This window comes from Wolffia australiana, chromosome 1, assembly GCF_029677425.1.
Source record: "Wolffia australiana isolate 7733 chromosome 1, ASM2967742v1".
NCBI lineage: Eukaryota > Viridiplantae > Streptophyta > Magnoliopsida > Alismatales > Araceae > Wolffia > Wolffia australiana.
Window position 1 is genome coordinate 19,975,094 of NC_135835.1, and position 22,407 is coordinate 19,997,500.

The following is a 22,407-nucleotide window of genomic DNA, read 5'->3' on the forward strand; positions in this document are numbered from 1 at the left end:
CAGAGAAGAGAAATAAGAATTTTACCTTCCGCAGGACTTTACCTTGTAAAAAGCCAGATTTATGAACCCAGCAGAGTGAAGTTTCGTTAAATCTTACGTAGTGAATTCAACTACCCCAAAGAAAAAAAAAAAAGGAAGAATACTTTTTACTTCCCTGGATCCCTCTGACTTATAAATACGACAAAAAAAATTAATGAGCCCAACTAATTGTAGATTCATTGATTACTGCGCAGTAAATTCAATCAACCCAAACGGAACAACAAACAAACAAAACTTGTCCCCTTCACTGGTCCTTCAACTTGACAAATCGAAAAAATCTATGCAGAGAGAGAGAGAGTGAGTGAGTGAGTGAGAGAGAGAGAGAGCTAGAGAGAGAGTTAGAGAGAGAGAGACAGGAGAGAGAGGAGAGAGAGAGAGGAAGAGATAGATAGATAAATAGAGAGAGATAAAGAGAAAGAAAGATAGGGAGAGAGAGATAGGAGAGAGAGAGGAAGAGATAGATAGATAAATAAAGAGAGATATATAAAGAGAGAGAAAGAGAGATAGGGGGAGAGAGAGAGAGAGGGAGAGAGAGGGAGAGGGAGAGAGGGAGAGAGAGGGAGAGAGACGAGAGACGAGAGAGAGAGGGAGGGAGTGAGGGAGGGAGAGGGAGAGGGTGTGAGAGAGAGAGAGAGGGAGAGAGAGGGAGAGACGGAGAGAGGGAGAGAGGGAGAGAGGGAGAGAGAGAAAGAGAGACTAGAGACGAGACAGAGAGCTAGAGAGAGAGCTAGAGAGAAAGAGAGATAGAGAGAGAGATAGAGCGGGATGGAGGGAGGGAGGGAGAGGGAGAGAGAGGGAGAGGGAGAGAGGGAGAGAGAGGGAGAGATTGAGAAAGATGAGAGAGAGATGGAGAGCTAGAGAGAGAGAGAGAGTAGGGATCGGGAATTTGGACAGATCTTTCGAATGTATGATCAGATCGGGCATTCGAATGAACGAATCCGAACACCAATCTGTCCAGTTCAGATCCGATCCAAACACGATCTGCGCGTCTGTTCGGATCGGACTGTTCGAACAAGATGGCTGTTTGGATCGAATGTCCGGATACGATCTGATTCGAACACGTTGTTGAATCGGATCAAGTTGAATGCTCGAATCCAGCGGCCAGCGCCGCCCAGCTGCGCCCAGTGCCGCCCAGCGGCCGCCAGCACCGCGCAGCAGCCCCCAGCCCCGGCCGGCGGCCGCCAGCTCTGGCCAGCGCAGCCCAACACCCACCAGCGACTGCCAGCGGCCGCCAGAGAGAAAGTCGCTGGCGGTCGCTGGCGCCGCTGGAAATTTGTTCGAACTTGTTTGAACAAGTTCGAACAAATGACAATCGAACACGAACGAAGCGATTTGTTCTTTTGAAACTTTTGATTGAACACAAACAAAGGGTCTTTTCGATCGAAAGATTCGAACAGATTGTTCAAATAGGCATTTGTTTGTTCGAAGCTTTCGATCAAGATTTGAACGATCCGATCTGATCCCCGACGCCTAAGAGAGAGAGCTAGAGAGAGAGGGAAAGAGAACAAGAGAGAGAGCTAGAGAGCTAGAGAGTTAGAGAGAGAGGGAGAGAGAGCAAGAGAGAGAGGGAGAGAGAGCAAGAGAGACGAGAGACGAGAGAGAGAGGGAGGTAGTGAGGGATTGAGGGAGGGAGGAAGGGAGGGGGAGAGAGAGAGAGAGAGAGAGAGAGAGAGAGAGAGAGAGAGAGAGAGAGAGAGAGAGAGAGAGAGAGAGAGAGAGAGAGAGACGAAAGTGAGAAAAACACAAGAGAGATGTGAAAGTGCATTTCCTCTCCCTCTCTTTCCCTTGCTAAATTCTGAAAAAACCAACAAAAAGAAAATCTATAGACTCGGCAAAGCTTAGTTTCATACATATGCAGTCAATTCAAACACCCCCCAGAAGGAAGAAAAAAAAAACAGTGTAAAGAAAGACCTACGAAGTGGTAGTCGACTGGGCACCGTCGTGGTCTCCAAAGATGCGCATCCTGAAATCGCTGACCATAAGCGGGAGACCCTTTCTTAAGGGAACCTTGGGCTCCCATCCCAGCAGCTCTTTCGCCTTCGTGATGTCCGGCTTGCGCTTGTGTGGGTCATCTTGCGTGTTCTCCTTGAACTCGATTCTCGCGTTTGGGTCAATCGTCTCCTGGACCACCTGTACCCCCCAGTTAACCCACGCAAAGTCAATGACCCATAACTTATTCTTTTAAGAGAGCATCAAGGCGACAAGTCCCCTCTATAGCCTTATTCTGGTAAAAAGATTTCCTCAGAAGATCCAAGGTTTCTTTCAGATTCACGTGGGCTACTATTCCAGGCATAAGAAGATCCATTTTCGAAAGTGGGACAAAAGTATAAAGCGAGAAAGAGAGAGGGAGGAGGCATAACCTTGGCAAGCTCAAGCATGGTGAACTCTCCGGGGTTGCCCAGATTGAAGGGCCCCACATGCTCCCCCTCCATCAATCTCATCAGGCCCTCCACCTGGATATAAATAAGTTTACTCAAAATAAAAAATTACCCAAGAAAAAAGTTTTCTTTGTTTGCCAGCAGGCACCAGATCGGAGACGTATTGGAAGCTCCTGGTCTGCTTGCCGTCACCGTAGACGGTCAATGCCTCCTTCCTCAGGGCCTGAAGAAAAGTCAAAGTCAATGTCAAAATCCTTGCAGACGAAGCGAAGAGAAAGTCAACGGCAAGTCCCCACCTGTGCAACGAAGTTGCTCACGACCCGGCCATCGTCGATGCACATCCGCGGCCCGTACGTGTTGAAGATCCTGGCAATCCGGACCTGCAATTCCAAGTATTTCAAACACGAGGGTCCCCACAAAACCAGGTTTTTCTTCATGGGTTTGCTTCTTTTTTCCCTACCTCCACGCCCGCCCCGCGGTGGTAGTCCATAGTCAGCGTCTCCGCCGTCCTCTTCCCCTCATCGTAGCAGCTCCTGACCCCTGCTCAACAGCTCAGACAAGAAGCTAATATAACAGACCTAGAGAGAGAAATTGAGCAAGAGATAGAGAGAGATGAAGGTTTTCCTAGAAAGGAAAAAAGGAAGATCACTCGAGATTGGTAATCAACCCGAGAGAGATATGAAGGTTACCGATTGGGTTGACGTTCCCCCAGTAGGTTTCGACCTGGGGGTGCTGGAGAGGGTCGCCGTAAACCTCACTGGTACTGGTGAGCAAAAAGCGAGCACCCACCCTCTTGGCAAGCCCCAGCATGTTGAGTGTCCCCACCACGTTGGTCTTGTACTTAGCCAGTCAAGGAAAGTGTTGGAGATCAACATCCTAGCCAAATGTTCATAGTAGAAATAGTAACCTAGCTAAAAGCTACAGCTTTTATCATAGCAGTAAGCGCTTGAATCTGAACATGGTATCAGAGATAAGGTTGCAGGTTCAAATCCTATAAACAACACACTGTGCTTCTGGGAGCTATGGTTGCAGGTAGCCCAACGTCATGCATTGAGGGAGAGTGTTAGAGATCAGTATCCAGCTAAAATATGAAGAAGAGAAGTAATACCCTTGCTAAAAGCTAAAATTTTTAGCGTGGTGGTAGGTGCTTGAATCTTAATAGGGTATCAAAGCTGAGGTTGTATGTTCAAATCCCTAAAAAAACACGCACAGAACGTCTGGGCAATGTAAAGGTTGATTGAGAGTGTTAGAGATCAGTATCCAGCTAAAATGTGAAGGAGAGAAGTAATACCCTTGCTAAAAGCTAAAATTTTTAGCGTGGTGGTAGGTGCTTGAAACTTAACATGGTTTCAGGTTGCAGGTTGCAAATCCTGCCAAAAACAACTCCCTCTGCATCTGGGAGTGCTAGAAGTAGCACCCTTGCTATAATCCATTGCTTATACCTTTGACTTAGGCACTCAAATCATAACACAAACTACTAATTTAATGAATAAAGAGGTGCTAGGATCTTAACATGCTATCCGAGCCAAAATTGCAGGTTTAGATCCCAAATTCAACACATTCAGCATTCAGGAGATTTCTAGAAATAGCGCCCTCGCAATGAGTTATTGCTTAAACCACAGAGATAAGCACTTGAATCATAACACAAAGTAATAATTTCATGAATAAACAGGCGTTAGACATGCTATAAGAACCAAGGTTGCATGTTGAAATCCCGCAAAATTCGACACAATCTGCATCGGAGAGTATTGGGGGACCTCGGTAGAAGCTACATTCATGAAAAAAGAGGCAGAAAAAACCAAAGAAACCAAAGAAACATGTTATCAGAGCCAAAATTGCAGGTTTAAATTCCAAATTCAACACACTCAGCATTCAGGAGATTCGCAATGAGTTATTGCTTAAACCACAGAGATAAGCACTTGAATCATAACACAAAGTAATAATTTCATGAATAAACAGGCGTTAGACATGCTATCAGAACCAAGGTTGCAAGTAGAAATCCCGCAAAATTCAACACAACCTGCATCGGAGAGCGTTGGAGGACCTCGCTATAAGCTAAATTCATGAACAAAGAGGCAGAAAAAACCGAGAAATTGAAACGGAAAAAAGGATATGATGGTCTTGACGGGGTTGAATTTGTAGTGGACGGGGGAGGCAGGGCAGGCGAGATGGTAGATTTGATCGACCTCGAGCAGCAGCGGCTCGACCACGTCGTGCCGGATGAGCTCGAAGCGAGGATTACCAAAGTGGTGCATCACGTTCTCCTTCCTCCCCGTGAAGAAATTGTCCACAACGATCACGCTGTCCCCTCTTGCCATCAACCTGTCCACCAGGTGCGATCCGACGAACCCGGCGCCCCCGGTAACGACAATTCGCAAGTTCTTCGGCTTGATCCCGAGCGGCACCTTCCCGCCCGTGGCTCCGTGCAGGTGCGCGAAGACGCCGCCGCGGCCGCCAGAGGTCGGATCCAAATCGAACGTAGATCTGAAGCGATCGTCGACGGATCGGGGAATCGGGAGGTAGACGGAGGTCGCCGGTGATGGCGGTCGGGCCGGCGCCAAGTAGAAGATGAAGGAGGCGATGGCCATGCCGAGGAGAACGAAGAGGAGGCGCTGTTCATGGAGGAGATACCGGATCGGCCTCGCGGTGGAGATCAGCCATCGTTTCTCGCGCTTCGGCGAGTACTCGACGCCGCCGTCCTGCGGCACCGCCTCTTCGTGCCGCCGGTAGATCAAATCCGATCCCATCTGCGATCAATCTCGCATGTATCAATCAAATCCGGCAACTTCAGTCACCGCAAGAACATCAAATTCAAGAAAATTACCCGATAATCAGACCAGCGAAGAAGAAATCTCCGCTCCTCCGTCTTCTTCTTCTTCTTCTGGCTTGTTCTTCCGTCCCCTTGTTGTCTATGAGTGCTTAAAAAGGGTTGTGCTGGTCCGGCGGACTAGGTTAGGGCCCGGTTATTGACCTGTCGGAAACGGCATATTCTAACGCTGACGCGATGACAGCGTGTTCCTCGTGGGACAGCAGAAGCCGGTCGGTATGAGAAAGCTGCCTCTCATCTGCACACGTTGAAACTATCGAGACACGCATCTTCCCCCTGCGCGGCAGCACGTGCGGAGAAATCGGACGGTCCAGATCGCATCCAGACCGATTCTCAGAAGGGATTACCATGAAGATTTTATTATCTAAAGTCACTACAAAATCAATATAAACTCCCTAAAGTTCATTGTTGTTCACGTCAACGTCATCGTCCTTGACTGCAGAAGAGTTGGAGGGAGATAAAGGATACCCAGAGGATTATAAAATTGAGATAGAGAGACCTTGTGAAATGAGAATAAAACCATATTGTGAAATGAAGATCTCATCCATGACCCTCGATCCTCGTCGTCAAAGAAGCCTTCTTTGTCGTCCGTCGACGTCGTACATCTCATCGTCGACGGAGGGCTACTCTTGTTCTTCTTCGTCTTCTTGCTCTTCTGCGGTTTCTCTCTCTGGACAACAAACCAAGGACAGCTAGATTAGCCACTTTGATACTTCTCTCAAGGAAACTTCAACTATAGTTCCGGATCGTCCCGGACGTGGACGATGGACGGGACGGGACGAATTTCGTCCCGTCCAACATCTGGATTCAATGTAGGGACGAAGGGCGGACGAATTTTTGTTCGACGGTACGAAAACCATCCCGTCCAGTTCTCCCAGGACAAATTTTGTCCCGTCCTGTCCCTTGTCCCAGACGAAAAAAAAAGTATGATACTTTTAATACATTAATATAGATTTTTCTAAGTTTTTTAAGGAAATATGGAGGAGAGGGAATCCAAATGGACATTAGATAATTATTTCTGAGCGGCGTCAGTTCGAAAGCACTAAAAAATAGAGGGACTTTGATGCAAATTATCATAACGAGGCCGCGTGGCTACATCTCCACCGTCGGATGTGAATCTGACGGTTTTTCGTCCACATTCGTCCGTCCATCGTCCGAGACCTCTGCACGGACGGTTTTTCTGTCCCACGGGACGAAAACCAACCCGTCCGGTGGTCCCCCGGACGAATTTTTGCCCCAAATTTCGTCCATACCCTTGGATGGGACGATTTTTTCGTTCCGGGACAAAAAAATCGTCCCATCGGCATCCCTGAACTATATCTTCAACACAGAATTAGTTTTAGAAAGGAATTAAAAAAACTGAAACCCAATGATAGAAATTTTAAAATTTGAAGAAATATCTTAAATGTAAGATGGAAGATGGTTGACCAACCAGATGAGGAGTAGATGACTGAGCCAGAGCACAAGCCCTCCTCGACTTTGGCCAGTTCAAGGGTCATCCTGGGTCCGATCTCCTGCAGCTTGATGGCACTTCGGTTGGAGGCCCGGTTGACGCGGCCGAGGTCGTGGGACAGGCTCACCGTCGCTGCTTCCTCGTCTCCCTCGCTCTCCGATCCGTATCCAGCCCTTGAAGGATCAATCCATCAACCCAACCGGCTCAGATGAGAGAGAGAGAGAGAGAGAGAGAGAGAGAGGAACACATAGTGGAATGTACTCAGCCAGAGAGAGAGGAGAAAATATATTAAAATTTACTAGGCTATAGAGAGAGAGAGAGGAACATAAAATAATTTACTTGGCGAGAGAGGAACATAAAGAATATAATTGGCGAGAGAGAGAGAAACACACAATGTATTTACTTGGTGAGAGAGAGAGACGCACACAAGGTATTTACTTGGTGAGAGAGAGAGAAACACACAAAAGGTATTTACTTCGTGAGAGAGACAGAGAGAAACACACAAGGTATTTACTTGGTGAGAGAGAGAGAGAGAGAGAAACACACAAATAGTGTTTAATTGGTGGAGAGAGAGAGAAACAAAAGATAGTGAGTGAGAGAGCGAGGGATACACACAATATGAATTTACTTGGTCGGTGAGAGAGAGAGAGGAACACAAGGAATTTACTTGGAGAGAAAGAGAGAGAGAGAGGAACACAAAGGTATTTACTTGGAGAGAAAGAGAGAGAGAGAGGAACACAAAGGTATTTACTTGGAGAGAAAGAGAGAGAGAGAGGAATACAAAGGAATTTTCGTGGAGAGCGAGAGAGGAACACATCAAAGGAACTTACTTGGTGAGTGAGAGGGACACATCAAAGAAATTTACTTGGTGAGAGAAAGAAAGGAACACATCAAAGGAATTAACTTGGTGACAGAGAGAGAGAAAGGAACACTAAGAAATTTACTTGGTGTGTTTGAGAGGGAGAGGAACACGTCAAGAAATTTACTTAGTGAGAGAGAGAGAGGAACACAAAGGAATTTACTTGGAGAGAGAGAGAGAGGAACATAGAAATTTACATGATGTGCGTAAGAGAGAGGGGACACAGAAATTTACTTGGTGAGAGAGAGAGGAACAAATAAAATGATTTTGCTTGGTGCGAGAGAGAGAGGAACAAATAAAATGATTTTGCTTGGTGCGAGAGAGAGAGAGGAACAAATAAAATGAATTTGCTTGGCGTGATCGAGAGAGGGGAAAACATACAATGAACTCGGTGAGAGAGAGAGGAACACAAAATGAAGTTAGGGGGAGAGAGAGGAACACAAAGTAAAGTCGGAGAGAGAGAGAAGCACTAGAAGAGCTTGGAGAGAGAGAGAAAGGAACACTAAGGAATTTACTTTGTGAGAGAAAGATAGAGGAAAAATAGAACGCGAGCGGGAGAGAGGAAGAAAGTGATAAATGATGGAAAGAGAGAAAGAGAGTTAAATCAGCAGATAGAGAGATAGAAAAAGAGAGAATGATAGATTTTTTTTGAAAAGAAGAGAGATAATGATAGATAAAAGAGAGAGACAAATGAAGAGAAAGGAAGAGAGATTGATGAATGATGAAACGAGAGAAAGAGAGGTTAACATATATAACGAGAAAGATAGAGATAGATAGAGAATAGAGAAAGAGAGAAATCAAGACGGAGAGAGTATAATATGCATATAGGGAGAAAGATAGAGCTAGATTGATGAATCGTTGAATGAGAGAAAGAGGGGTTAATGGGTACATACAAATAAAGAAATAGACAGAGAAAGAGGGAAAAAGAGAGACAGAGAAAGAGACAGAGAGAGATAAAAGTAGACGGTAGACTGATGATTGAATAAGAGAGATAGGTAGATAGATAGAGAGAAAATAAATATAGAGATATAGAAATTGTTGAATTACACAATGAGAGAATTACAAAGAGAGAATGATATAGATTGATGAATCGTTGAATGAGAGAAAGAGGGGTTAATGAGTACATACAAATAAAGAAATAGACAGAGAAAGAGGGAAAAAGAGAGACAGAGAAAGAGACAGAGAGAGATAAAAGTAGAAGGTAGACTGATGATTGAATAAGAGAGATAGGTAGATAGATAGAGAGAAAATAAATATAGAGATAGAGAAATTGTTGAATTACACAATGAGAGAAATAGGGAAAGTAATAAGCAGTTAGAGATAGAGACAGAGATAGCGGAAATTACTTAGTGATGAATTCGCTGACGTCTTCGAGATTTCTCAAGTCCGGGACATGATGACTCTGAACAAATTTCCTGATCCTGCGAGTGACGCCAACCGGCTGCAAACGGATCGAGTAATGGCGGAAATCAATCAGATTTGTTTCCTTGTCGTAATTCAGCAACACAATCCGCTTGCATTCGGCGAGATTCACCTGAAATTAGCGCCTGTTAGCCAGAGAATCTCTATTTCTTTCTAAAAATAGCTTTGATTCCAATTTCTTCACACGTTTTTTAAAGGGGTTCTAGGAATCATAATCAAACAAAATATAACTAATTTCAATGGTTAACAATTAAATCTAGTCCATTGCAGGAAGAAGAAATGAGATGCTACTCACAGTGTTTATATCAATTGCGGGGAATATATTCTGAAACATGATGGTGGCAAGCTTCAGATGCTGTTCTCCAGATCCAAATCCAGATAGCACAATCTGTAAACATCCCAAGCACGAATTTTTCTCTAAATTGTTGGAAATAAATGAATTTCCAGAAATAAAAAGAGGGATGATTACCAGGGGTGGGTTCTTGAAAAGATCGGGGGGGCACCTTGGCCGAGCTTGCGATCGAGCGATATCGGACGCCAACGAGTAATCACGCACTTTGAAAGACACGGTCGGGCCCTGCGGAGTTCGAGCAACGCGCAAACTCGGAGAACTCGAAGTTTTCGCCAAGATCATGAAGTGAGTAACGCCCATCGGCCCAGCAACATTCAAAAAGTCCTTCAAATTGTTCCGTTTCTTCTCCTGAAACCACATCCAAACGCACAAAAAACGAAAAAAAATCATCGAAAAATCCTTCAAATCGATTTCTTTCTTCTCCTGAAGCTTGAAACACACAAAAAACGAAAAAAAATATCCAAAAATCCTTCAAAATCGAATTCTTTCTTCTCCTGAAGCTTGAAACACAAAAAAAACGAAAAAAAATCTTCGAAAAATCCTTCACAATCGATTTCTTTCTTCTCCTGAAGCTTAAAACACACAAAAAACGAAAAAAATCATCGAAAAATCCTTCAAATCGATCCGTTTCTTCTCCTGAAGCTTGAACCACACTAAAAACGAAAAAAAAAATCATCGAAAAATCCTTCAAATCGATCTGTTTCTTCTCATGAAGCTAAAAACACACAAAAAACGAAAAAAAAACATCGAAAAATCCCTCAAATCGTGCCGTTTCTTCACCGAAACCACAATCAAGCACAAGAAAAAACGAAAAAAAGATCAACCAATCCGCCGGCTAACCTTGAGCTTGAGGGCGGTGTGGGGGAGCATCAGCTTCCGCAAGTCGAGCTTCAACTGCTTTAGAGGCCCAGGGAGCTTTCCACGAGCGAAGACGAAGCTCTTCGGGATCTTCTCCCCCGTCACCTGATCCACGCCAGGCGCCTTCTTCACCACCACCGGCCTCTGAAACGGCCTCTTCCGGTCCTTCTACAAAGAACACGAGAAATCAAAACCAAGAACGAACAACGAACAACGAATCAATCACAGCGGCGTACAGCTCTGAATCGCGCCATCGACGCGCGCCGCAGGCGAGAACCTCGCGACGAGCAGACCAAAAGAAAAATTCAAAAAAAAAATTAGGGCTCGAGAAGCCCACATAAATATTAAAGAAAAAGGGAACGAACTTACCAGCAAAAGTACAAAACCAGCGTGAAAGAGGGAAACTGCTCCGCTATAAAAACCCCCGCCGCGGCGAGCTCGATCGCAGCAATCATGGCGATCAAAGCGATCGATCTGGCCGTCGTCTTCCTCGTCCTCCTCCCCGCCCTCGCCGACGCGGCGGACATCCGCGAGATCTGCTCGCTCACTCTCCACCGTTCGATCTGCCGCCGATCGATGGCGCCGTTCGCCGGCGGCGCGCCGCGGAGCTCGCACTGGTGGTCGAGAGTGGCGGTGGCGGTGGCGATCGTCGAGACGAGGAAGACGGCGGCGGAGATCCGACGGCTGAGACGCGGCGGCAGAGTGGACGGCGACGCGGCGCAGGCCGTTGATGACTGCGTCGACTGCTTCGACGACGCCGAGTTTCTCCTCGGCGGCGCTCTGGCGGAGCTCCGCCGGCTGCGGCGGCGGAGCTTCGTTGACCAGACCGAGAAGGTCCGAACGCTGGTCAGCGCCGCCCTGACCGACGGCGAGACCTGTCTCGATGGGTTCGACGAGCTCGCGCCGCGGGCCGTGCCGCGGGTCCGATCCCGGGTCCGCAACGTCACCTTCTACACCAGCAACGCGCTCGCCTTCGTCACCAACCTCGCCGCCTCTGGCGGCTGGCGGTAGCGCCGCCGTGGCCGCCGCCGGCGCCGCCGTCGCTTTTCAATAACTTCCCATCTCCCTGTTTCATTTTTTTTTCACTCTCCCCGTGAACGTACAATCGTATAATCATGGTGAATAAGTTGTTATAGACTTAGAAACATGTCACCGCATTTTCTATGATTACTCTGATTAATCTCGTTTCTGTGGACCTCGGTGTGAAGATATATGTAAGATTCTCTGTAAATCAAAACTTGGTGGATAAGTTGATATGGGTTTAGAAGTAAAGAGGCTCAACAAATTGAGTGGACCATTCTATGAAGATATATGTAAGGCCCTCAATAATCATGGTGGTTAACTTCCTTGATATGGGTTTAGAATAAAAACTTGGCGGATAAGTTGATATGGGTTTAGAATTAAAGAGGCTCAATAAATTGAGAGGACCATGTTATGAAGCTGTATGTAAGGTAATCAATAATCATGGTGATTAATTACATATGGGTTTCGAATGATATAAACTTGGTGGATAAGATGATATGGGTTTGGAATTAAAGAAGGCTCAACAAATTTGGATGACCATGTTATGAAGATATATGCACGGCCCTCAATAATCATGGTGATTAACTTGATATGGGTTTAGAATGATAAAAACTTGGTGGATAAGTTCATTTGGGTTTAGAATTAAAGAAGCTCAACAAATTGAGTGGACCATGTTATGAAGATATATGTAAGGTCCTCTGTAAATTGGAGTTTTTATTAGAAATTTATGGATACTATAAGTTGATGTAAATGTAGAGTCAAAGAACCTCAAAAGATTCAGAGCTATAAAGATATGTGTTAGGGTCTCATAAAATTTGACTTTTTTTAGAATGATATGATCATGGTGAATAACTTGATCAAGGTTTAGAAACTCGTCCCTGTATTTTTCATGGATACTATAATTTAATATAGATGTAGGATTAGATAAGTTCAGCAGATTGATTGCCCCGTGATATGAAGATAGATGAGTGGTCTTCCGTGAGTTGGACGTTTTGTTAGAAGTATAGAATAATGGTGAATCAGATGAGACAGGCTTACAAACAATGGTAAATAATGGTGAATATAGAATAATGGTAAATATAGAATCATGGCTTTTTCTATGGATACTACATGCTGATATTGATTGGATCAAAGTCCACGTTGAAAGGAGCTCGACAGACCTGAGTGGACCATGGGATAAAGATATGTGTTAGGCCCTCAATAAATTCGACGTTTTGTTAGAATGATTTAAGCTTGATATAGGTTTAGAAACATTTGATATGGATACGATAATTTGATATAGATTCAGAATCAAAGTCTAGTCGAATGAAGCTCAACATATTGAGTGAATCATGTTACAAAGATCTATGTGAGGCCCTCAATAAATTTTACGTTTCGTTTTTATGATAGGACACAATCAAGAAATAATTCCGACAACGAAATTAATTTCCATACGGCCTTCTGCGATTTGGAAATTAGGAAAGTTTTTTAAAAACTGAGCCGAAAGGAAGACACGTGGGCACCTATATTCAAAACCAACTTAATTGCATTGGTGGTCTCCACTCTCCAGGGCTGTAGCATCCCTAGTTAATTCTGTAACGTGATAGTCTTTCCTTTTCATAATTACGGGTGGTTCTTATTTTAAGAAACTACATTTTTTACGTAAATTAAGTTTGCTTGACACATTATTATACAACTTGTGTGTTGATCTTATCTTTAGATTCAACCCATGGGAGGGAGTTCTAGAAATTCCCAAAAATCTAAAATGCAAGAAAATATATGTGAAATGATAGAGTGCATGGAATTTTATGTATGATAATGTGTATTTAAGTTCGAATTTATACCCATTATCATAACATTGGAGTAAATTCTCACAATTCCAATAAAAAAATTTCAAGAAAAAGTATTTGAATGTACACTAAATGATTCATGTAGAAACCGTAAAGAAATATGCGTGAACTGATTTGCTGCATGGAGTTTTATGTATGATAATGTGCGTTTAAGTTCTAATTCACACACAACTCAAGTCCCAATTGTTTGGTATTATCTTACATTCAACCCATAAGAGTGAGTATTAAAAATTCCCAAAAATTTAAAATTCAAGAATTTTTTTTTGAACAATCACCACATTCATCTATAAACCCTAAACAAATATATGTATAAGTGATCGAGTGAATGGAGTTTTATGCATGATAATGTGTATGTGAGCTTTAGTTTACACACAGCGCAAGTCCATTGATTAAAATGGGTATCATACAATTCAAGAGAACTTTAGACAGAAAAGGTAACCACTAGATAACTCCATCTTGAGAAACGTACAAACTCACAATTCAAGGGTGATAGTGTTTTGACAATTTCCCTAAAATATATTTACCTTGTGAGTAGTTATTGCTCTCCATTTCAGAAGGTAGTGAATGTTTCACATGGAAGTTTCCCCTTAGGCGAAGTTCATCTGGCCTCTTATTCTCTGCGAGGGACTAAATAATTTCATTTACTTCTCTCCATTCTCTTTTCTCCCTCTTGATTTGACCTAAATAACGGGTCTTCTTCATCATTACAACCAAGTTTACAGTAGACCGGATCTCAACCATCAAAGCGGAATCCACCCCTGCAACACGAAAACAGTGAAGAGATCAGATCCAAACACACCTTGAAGCTCGGAGTTCTAGCAACTGTCTATCGCGATCTCTCTCTCTGATCTATCTATCTATATATCAATCTCTCTCTCTGACCTATCCATCTTTCCATCTACCTATATATCTATCTATATATATCTGTCATCTATCTATCTTTCCATCTATCGATATGTATCTCTCTCTGACCTATCTATCTTTCCATCTACCTATATATCTATCTATATATATATATCTCATATATCTATCTTTCCATCTATCTATATATATATATATATCTCATATATCTATATAATCTCTCTCTCTGATCTATCTACCTTTCCATCTATCTATATATCTATTTATCTCTCTCTGTGATATATTTATCTTTCCATCTATCTATATATCTTTTTATCTCTCTCTCTCTCTGTGATCTATCTATCTTTCCAACTATCAGTATCTCTCTTTCTGATCTATCTATCTTTCCAAGTATCTGTATATGTATCTTTCTCTCTCTCTGATCTATCTTTCCATCTTTCTATATATCTACCCATCCATCCATCCATCCATCCACACATCTATCAATCTACTTATCTATCTAACAATCCATCCAGCTATCCGTCAATCTACCCATCTATCTATCCACCTATCCATCCATCGGTTGGTTTAGTAAAGATATAAGGAAAGAACGAAGGGGACCTTGATCAGCCCGCTTTCGGTGCCGCAGAGGACGATATCATTGGCCGTGAGCAGACTCGAAATCTTGCACCCCGCCGACAATCTGCCCACCTTCCTCTGCTGTCCCCGCAGCCATATCTGATCATTCACCAATAACATCCGTCAACATCAGAACATAACGTTCACGTTAACTCCTGACTTCGAGTTTTGATGGGTCTTAATTTTTCTTTTAACCTGTAGGGTTGCCGGAGAGGAAGTGCTGATCAAATAGATGAAGTCCTCGATCACCGACATTTCCTGCACGGCTCCCCTTCTGGCCATGGTGATCTTCGCCTCCGTCTTCCCGCGTCTTCTCCACTCCTGTATTTTGAGGGGGAGAAAGCCAGTCAATCACCTCGGTGTCCGATGATCCGACCGTCCATTTTTCACAAGATCTTAACCTTGAATTTCGACCCTTCGATCCCGTTACTGCCATGGTAAACCCAGCCCTTGTAGAAGACGAGGGAATTCACGGGCTTGCCGTTTATCGCCCACCGACTCGCGGCTGGCTTTATCTCCTCCGTCCGACCATCCACCACGTCGATTTCCTGAGAGGGGCAGGCATTCAATACCGACCCACCAACATAACAGTACAAAGAACAGAAAAAAATATATTTTTTCTCAATTTTCTTGTTGGCTCACCAGAATACTAGAGTCTCCGCATCCCGTGTAGATCTTGCCCTGAGAGATGGCGATACACTTCAAGTACTTGTTCTTGCAGAGCGTCTGCGTGGTTTTTGAAGAGCGGTAGACTTTTAGGCCACGGCTCTGGGTAATGGCAAATATCATGTTACCGTAGGATTCTATTCTTTGAACGGGACTCTTCATGTCTATCGTGTCCAAGCACTCCAGCCTCCTCCGAACCATCTGCCAAACCTGGAAAAGAATACCCATGAAGATTTTCTTCTTCTCTATAACTTCTATTCAACGATATAATCTCTGAACTACCCTTATCGTTCTGTCTGCCGATCCGCTAAGGAGGTTGCCCGGCTCGGAGAGAGCAAAGCAATTCACCGCCTTCTTGTGCTCCCTGACTTCCAACAGCAGCTTAGCCGTCTGCCCTTTGATTTCCCATGCCTGTTTCATCACCACAAAGAAATATATACTGAACATTGGGTCTCACTCAATATATTCGTTATTCTTCTGTATCTCTTCTTTCGTTCCACATGTTATCGGCTCTACTCTATTTCCTTGTCGAGTTTTATCAATATTTAAGCTTGGGAAGTTGAATTTAGTCTTTGAAAGCGCACCTTAATCGACCCATCAGCGTATCCCGCGAACAGCAGGCCACGATAAAAGATGAGGGCGGTGGCCGCTCCGTTCCCGGCGCCGCCGGCCTCCAGGATTTGAGAATGAACGCAAGAAACGTTCTGTTCTTCCCGAAAAAAGAAGAAATTCAGTCAAGGATTAGAGGAAAAAAAACTGAATTGTTTTTTCGCAGAAGATGACATTTTTCTTCATCGGTATCGACCAGATGAAGGAGGTAAGGCGCGACGCTCACAGCTTTGGTGGGGAGGAGATAATCGGTGACTCTGAGAAGCTCTTCAGCCATCCACGTAACGCCGGAGAGGCGTCTAAAAGACTCCCTTAGACTCTCCGAGAAGTCCATCACTCGCTGAATTCCTTTACCGGAGGCGTAGTTGTAGACGCACTGACAAGCAAGAACTCGCTCGTCGAGCTCCCAACCGGGGTGGAGAAATTTCAAAACGCCGTGAAGAAGAGCGTCGCCCGCGGAGGGCCGCGGGTTGCTGCGCAGGCCCGCCGATGCCATCTCGAATCCCAGACAAGTAATTGTGACCAGGCAGTCGCGTGAGACGCTCCTCGTCTTGCTCTGAATCCCCTTGGCCAAGGCCTTGAACACACAGCTCCCCAGCCCGATCAAGCTCCTCGCCACCTTGCTGCTCCATGCCTCTATCTCAGCTTCCTGCCACCGAAACAGTCACACCTAAACGACCCTGCAGATTATAGTGTTTTTGTATTGGCAAAACACGTAGTGCAGGGTACGACCAAACCAAGGGTTGTGCTCGTAGACCGATCCAGCCGTGCACTGGAAGCCATCCGGGGTTTTATATATGTTACGGTGAACTGGACTAGGTCGTTCAGTTCTTTTTGTACAAATTTATGTGAATTGTTCGTTCTGTTCGGTTTTCCGAACAGAACAAAAACGAATTTGAACAGAATATTGCACAGACCCGTATGCCGTTCTTTTGTTCGCTTTGTGCGAATTTAATCTAATTTTGTTCGAATGTGCAAATTTTGTTCGAAGGTGCAAATTTTGTTCGTTTTTTGAAAATAAAAAGGAGCAGAACAAAGAACAAGCCTGTGCGGTTCTTTTGTGCAAATTCTATGTTCGTGTCAAACAAACAGAACAGAACAACTATGTCTAAAATGCACTATGCTGAGGGGGATGGAATGGTTGACGATTCAGGATGGTTTTCATCTATTCCAAAAAGTTTCCCAAAAATGGGACACTGTTTGGGGTGGTCCGAAACTGTCCCATCTGGACCTTCTCGTTAAGGAACCGTCCCATCTGAAACCATCACAAGTTAACCCTACTGATTAATGGGTTAAAATGAACTATGCTGACAAGGATGAGACGGTTGGATGGTTTAGGATGTTTTTTGTCTTGTCTCATGTCCCTTTTTTGGAACTGTCTTGTCCCTAACCATCCCATCCAAAACTCTCCCATCTAGAAACTGTCCCACCAGGAAACCGGTACCCCCTTAGCTTTTGGGTCCTGATTCCATCTGGAGTCCAGAAAGGAGAATGATAGACATTCTGAATCATAGAAGTTCTAAAATTTGAGAAAAAAATTATAAAATGGAATTTTAGTGCATTCATCCAATGCCAGTGGACAGGACGGCCTTTTTGTTCGGGACAAAAAAACCAACCCATCCTTCATCCCGCGCAATTGATGAATTTTCAGCTCGTCCCACGACCAAGCACTGTAAGATATGAATTTCCACCTCGGCAGCACTCCCAAAGCATGATGACTAGCACCATTGACCATGACATGTGGTTGACGTTGTCTCAACCTCATGCTTGTCTACAATTTTAAAAATCTTGTCATCTTTATCATCATCAATGGTTCATCATCATTTAGGTCACTCGCCATCTGTTCTTAATCCGTGATGAATGTGACTGATGACTGAATGGTGACGACGATGAAATGTGGATGGATGACAGTGAGACAACAACAAATCCTCTGAAAGGATGGCCATTCAGTCCCATGCAGAACCATAACTGATGACGATTTTTGATGTCAAACAGTTGACGTTGACATTCTTGCGTCCACATCATCAACCCTCCTTGACAATGACGGAAAAATTAGAATCACCTAACTTATGACAATGACGTTCCGTAGACGTCATCGTCATCCAGACTCACCAAATTCTACAGTTAAAACCCGAACACTATGATAGAGCAATTGGGATATAGTTCACCTGCAAGCAGGGGTCGCCCCAGTCGACGTTTTTAATCATGTTTCTGTGGGTGTTCGAAGAGAGCCCGCCTTTCTTGACGAGCCATGCAGCCGTGTAGGGCTCTCCAGTCCAAGCGTACGTGCCGCCTAAGTTGGATAAAATGAAACCGGATAAGACGTGGGTGCTCGCCGTTTCCTCTGATTCAAGGGCTTCCAGTAGAGTTTCCATGGCTTCCTCTTTGAACACGCTTTTCCCCAGCGAATCCTCCTGAAAAATCAAGAAACTATTCATACCCAGTTCGGATTTTCTTTCAGAAATTAGGGGCAAATCTCCTTACAAGCATGTCCAGCTGCAGTAGAACATTCGCGGCCAGAAGTTTGTGCTCAAATCGTGCTTGTTTTAAGCAAGCCATTAGGGAGTGCATGATGTTGATGTTGCCCTGCTGACGTATCTGATGTAGCAGCAAAATCGCCGATGACCTGCATAATCGATGACTTTGAAGAAAATAAACTAATATAGTTTCAAAAGTGGTTCCATGATCTCTTCTATGTCATCTCAAGAAGAATAATTTCTGAAGAATCCTGGAGATCATAATTATGCCAAGTAATGCAGGATTTGGGCAGATAAACAGATCAGATGTCTGTGTCAGACTTTTTGTCAACGTCATGCTGATAGCGTCTACCATCGCTGTCAACATTGTCAACTAAAACGGTTGACGTTGACGAAAAGGGATTGAATGAGATAGATAGATAGATAGATATATAGATAGATGGATATATAATAGATAGATGATAGATAGATAGATAGATAGAAAGACAGAGCGAGGCATAGTGAGATAGATAGAGAGAAGAGAGAGAGGCAGAGTGAGATAGATAGATAGATAAAGAGACAGAGCGAGGCATAGTGAGATAGATAGAGAGAAGAGAGAGAGGCAGAGTGAGATAGATAGATAGATAAAGAGACAGAGCGAGGCAGAGTGAGATATATATATATATATATATATATAGAGACAGAGAGAGAGAGAGAGAGAGAGAGGCAGAATGAGATAGATTAGATAGATAGAGAGACAGAGCGAGGCAGAGTGAGATAGATAGAGAGAGAGTGTCAGAATAAGAGATAGATAGATAGATAGAGAGATAGATAGATAGATAGAGAGAGAGAGAGAGAGAGAGAGAGAGAGAGAGAGAGAGAGAGAGAGAGGAAGAGTAAGATAGATAGATAGATAGAGAGACAGAGCGAGGCAGAGTGAGATAGATAGATAAAGACACAGAGCCAGGCAGAGTGAGATAGATAGATAGATAGAGAGACAGAGCGAGGCAGAGTGAGATAGATAGATAAAGATACAGAGCAAGGCAGAGTGAGATAGATAGATAGAGAGACAGAGCGAGGCGGAGTGAGATAGATAGATAGATAGATAGATAGATAGATAGAGAGATAGAGAGAGCAAGGCAGAGTGAGATAGACAGAGAGAGAGAGAGCGAGGAAGAGAGAGATAGATAAATAGAGAGAGATATAGAGATGGAGATAGGGAGAGAGAGAGAGTTGGGACGTACCGGGGCATGCGAAGAATCTCATGAAAGTATTCGAGAGCAGCGTACTTAGCCCGGAGCTCGCTGCACCTCAGGAGATGGAGAAACGGGTCAACCGGCGTCACCTGCGAAAGAAACTTCCTACAATTACCGCTCAGACGCATGCACCTCACTAGCACAGCCGCCAGCGCCACCCCTTCTTCCAAATTCCTGTTATTCGCAACGTTTATAAGCTTGGACAAGATCTGCGGCGAGCTGATCGCGGCTAAGTGCAGATTATTCGTCACATAATCAAACGCCGTGACCAAGATCTCAATCATGGAGATCGACGCTGCCGTCGGCGACAGAGGAAGCGATAACGTCGCCTGCTTGTAGCTGGGCCGAGGATTACAAGCCACTTCAACGAGCGCCGGTAAGAGCTCCAAATCCCTAATCTCTGACGGGGTCGGCTTGAGCAAGTATATAACGATCACCGCCTCCTGCACATTCGTCTTCAAAGCTCTCGCAAGACAGCACAGATGCAGATCGTTCCTCTTGATATCTTCGATCACGGATCGATCTTCCGAGATCAGCATCAACAGTATGTAAACCGAAGTTCGAACGAGTCTCTCTTCCTTGGAGGAGGAGATTATGTCCAGCAGCTGATGAAGAATTCCCTGCTTGAGGGATCCGTACTTAGCCGCGCTGAGCTTGTTCTTGGTCAGCATTTCCCACACTGAAGTCACCTCGAGCCCGGCTTCTTCGGATTTACCAAGTCCCTGGGAGAAGAAGACGGTCGAGACGGCCTTCTCGAACCTACCCAGAAACTCGATCCGGTTCTCGGCGCCGTAGTCTTTGTTAATGCTCAGAAAGTTGAGTTTTTTCCGCCGCAGTAGTCTCGCCGGGAGCTGGCCGAAGCATCTCACGTCGCGCGCCGGCGACCTGCTCGGCGGCGTGCTGTAGTCTAAGTAGTGGTCGTAGGAGGTGGAGCATGCGCCTGCCCCGTCTCTTATATCCAGTACAGACAAACTCAGCGATTTTCCTGAGACGAGATGATAGCTGGGTTTCCACTCTAGCTTTTGCTTTGCTTCTCTGCAAATGGAACGGTAAAATAAACAAACGGGAAGTATGATAGACGGCGCATCCGTTTGAAGACTCACCGAGCAGGGACTAATTCTTGATTTGTGGCCTTGACTTCCTCCCGCATTCTCAACTGACGAAGAATTTTTTGAATGGTGTGTTTAATTGGTTTTTTCAGCAAAAGTTTCGAAGAACAGGAAGAAGAGTAGATCTTGTTGATATACCTCCAGGTCGCTTTCTTCGTTGGAGCAGGAAGCAGAGTCTGACTGAGAATCCGCCAGCATTTCTTGGAGCTGTTTGATGTCAAAATCTTCTTTGTTTTCTTCGTAGATGCCGTAGTCCAGTTTTATGAAGAGATTCAGATCATCTTTGCGGCCCGAGACAATTCCCCCTCCCATGAAATCTCTGATTGTGGGCAGGTTTCTCTCGCTATGATTCTCTGCAGGGTCGTACCGCGGCAGGTTCACCATAAACTGCATCGACTCACAAAAAGAGAAATAAAAAAATCGATAAATTTAGTTTGAAATTAAAATCTATGCATAAAATTCCGTGCACGCTCCGTAGAAAGAATCACACCTTGTGAAGGACTTGCGTCAAATCTTCCTGCTCGGCAGGAACTGAGAATCTATCTAGACTATCCCTGCTTTTTCAAGGGATAATTCGCCATTAGTGTATCCATCTTGGGGAGAACGAAAGAGGGCGAGAGAATGATAGAGAGAGAGAGAGAGAGAGAGAGAGAGAGAGAGAGAGAGAGAGAGAGAGAGACAGAATATACGAGAGACATAGACATACAGAGGTTGAGGGAGACAGAATATACGAGAGACGCAGACATACAGAGGTAGAGCGAGACAGAATATATGAGAGACACATACATACAGAGGTAGAGCGAGAAAGAATAAATGAGAGACACAGACATACAGAGGTAGAGGGAGACAGAATATATGAGAGACACATACATACGGAGGTAGAGCGAGAAAGAATACATGAGAGACACAGACATACAGAGGTAGAGGGAGACAGAATATATGAGAGGTACAGACATACCGAGGTAGAGAGAGACAGAATATATGGGAGACACAGACATCACGAGGTAGAGAGAGAGAGAGAGAGAACGAGAGAGAGACATAGACAGGCAGAGGTAGAGAGAGAATGAGAGAGAAAGAGACACAGACAGACAGATGTAGAGAGAGAAAATATGAGACACAGACAGACAGATGTAGAGAGAGAAAATATGAGACACAGACAGACAGATGTAGAGAGAGAAAATATGAGACACAGACAGACAGATGTAGAGAGAGAAAATATGAGACACAGACAGACAGATGTAGAGAGAGAAAATATGAGACACAGACAGACAGATGTAGAGAGAGAAAATATGAGACACAGACAGACAGATGTAGAGAGATAAAATATGAGACACAGACAGACAGATGTAGAGAGAGAAAATATGAGACACAGACAGACAGATATAGAGAGAGAATGAGAGAGACATACAGACAGACAGATAGAGAGAATAAGAGTTAGGCACTTACAGACAGAGATAGAGATATAGATGTATATTTCTGTAGAGAAAAAGAGTGATGGATATTTATAATTCTATACTAAAAGATACAGATAAATAGAGAGAATGAGAATGAAAGGAGTGAGAGAGACAGAGAGAGAGTGAAGGAGAGTGAGTGAGAGAGAGTGAGTGAGAGAGAGAGAGTGAGAGAGAGTGAGTGAGAGAGAGAGAGTGAGAGAGAGTGACTGAGAGAGACAGAGAGAGAGTGAGAGAGACAGAGAGAGTGAGAAAGAGAGAAAGAGTGAGTGAGACAGAGAGAGTGAGAAAGAGAGAGAGTGAGAGAGACAGAGAGTGAGAAAGAGAGAAAGAGCGGGAGA

At 44.3% G+C, this 22,407-nt stretch overlaps 3 protein-coding genes across 4 annotated transcripts in view; all 3 read right to left on the minus strand.

Moving 5' to 3' along the window:
• Nucleotides 1-1,840: 1,840 nt before the first annotated feature.
• On the minus strand, nucleotides 1,841-5,390 carry LOC144709870 (UDP-glucuronic acid decarboxylase 4-like). The gene is made up of 8 exons (XM_078583525.1): nucleotides 5,242-5,390; nucleotides 4,531-5,164; nucleotides 3,107-3,253; nucleotides 2,878-2,957; nucleotides 2,714-2,797; nucleotides 2,566-2,640; nucleotides 2,400-2,492; nucleotides 1,841-2,169 (listed from the first exon to the last, which is right to left on the minus strand). The coding sequence occupies exons 2-8, from the start codon at nucleotides 5,162-5,164 to the stop codon at nucleotides 1,951-1,953; spliced, it is 1,332 nt and encodes a 443-aa protein (XP_078439651.1). The 5' UTR covers nucleotides 5,242-5,390; the 3' UTR covers nucleotides 1,841-1,950.
• A 197-nt stretch (nucleotides 5,391-5,587) lies between these two features.
• Nucleotides 5,588-11,235, minus strand: PPAN (PETER PAN-like protein; the record flags this gene model as incomplete). The annotated part of the gene is made up of 7 exons (XM_078580142.1): nucleotides 5,588-5,914; nucleotides 6,677-6,870; nucleotides 8,903-9,090; nucleotides 9,274-9,366; nucleotides 9,448-9,678; nucleotides 10,171-10,356; nucleotides 10,558-11,235. Coding segments are annotated over 7 exons (1,617 nt in total), but the record flags the coding sequence as incomplete, so codon positions are not given.
• Nucleotides 11,236-13,460: 2,225 nt separating this feature from the next.
• Nucleotides 13,461-22,407, minus strand: part of LOC144709878 (Transducin/WD40 repeat-like superfamily protein) — a 10,077-nt gene continuing 1,130 nt past the window's right edge. Inside the window, exons 2-15 of one of the 2 annotated variants that reach the window (XM_078583532.1) lie at nucleotides 21,106-21,172; nucleotides 20,754-21,002; nucleotides 20,610-20,662; nucleotides 19,495-20,541; nucleotides 18,279-18,420; nucleotides 17,963-18,208; nucleotides 16,021-16,443; nucleotides 15,770-15,889; nucleotides 15,468-15,596; nucleotides 15,162-15,395; nucleotides 14,921-15,067; nucleotides 14,715-14,840; nucleotides 14,502-14,618; nucleotides 13,461-13,798 (exon numbers count right to left, since the gene is read on the minus strand). In XM_078583532.1, coding sequence (XP_078439658.1) covers nucleotides 13,781-13,798; nucleotides 14,502-14,618; nucleotides 14,715-14,840; nucleotides 14,921-15,067; nucleotides 15,162-15,395; nucleotides 15,468-15,596; nucleotides 15,770-15,889; nucleotides 16,021-16,443; nucleotides 17,963-18,208; nucleotides 18,279-18,420; nucleotides 19,495-20,541; nucleotides 20,610-20,662; nucleotides 20,754-21,002; nucleotides 21,106-21,172 — 3,118 coding nt within the window. In that variant the 3' untranslated portion in view covers nucleotides 13,461-13,780. The remainder of the gene's footprint in view (nucleotides 13,799-14,501; nucleotides 14,619-14,714; nucleotides 14,841-14,920; nucleotides 15,068-15,161; nucleotides 15,396-15,467; nucleotides 15,597-15,769; nucleotides 15,890-16,020; nucleotides 16,444-17,962; nucleotides 18,209-18,278; nucleotides 18,421-19,494; nucleotides 20,542-20,609; nucleotides 20,663-20,753; nucleotides 21,003-21,105; nucleotides 21,173-22,407) is intronic. The other variant, XM_078583539.1, reaches the window with a different exon arrangement.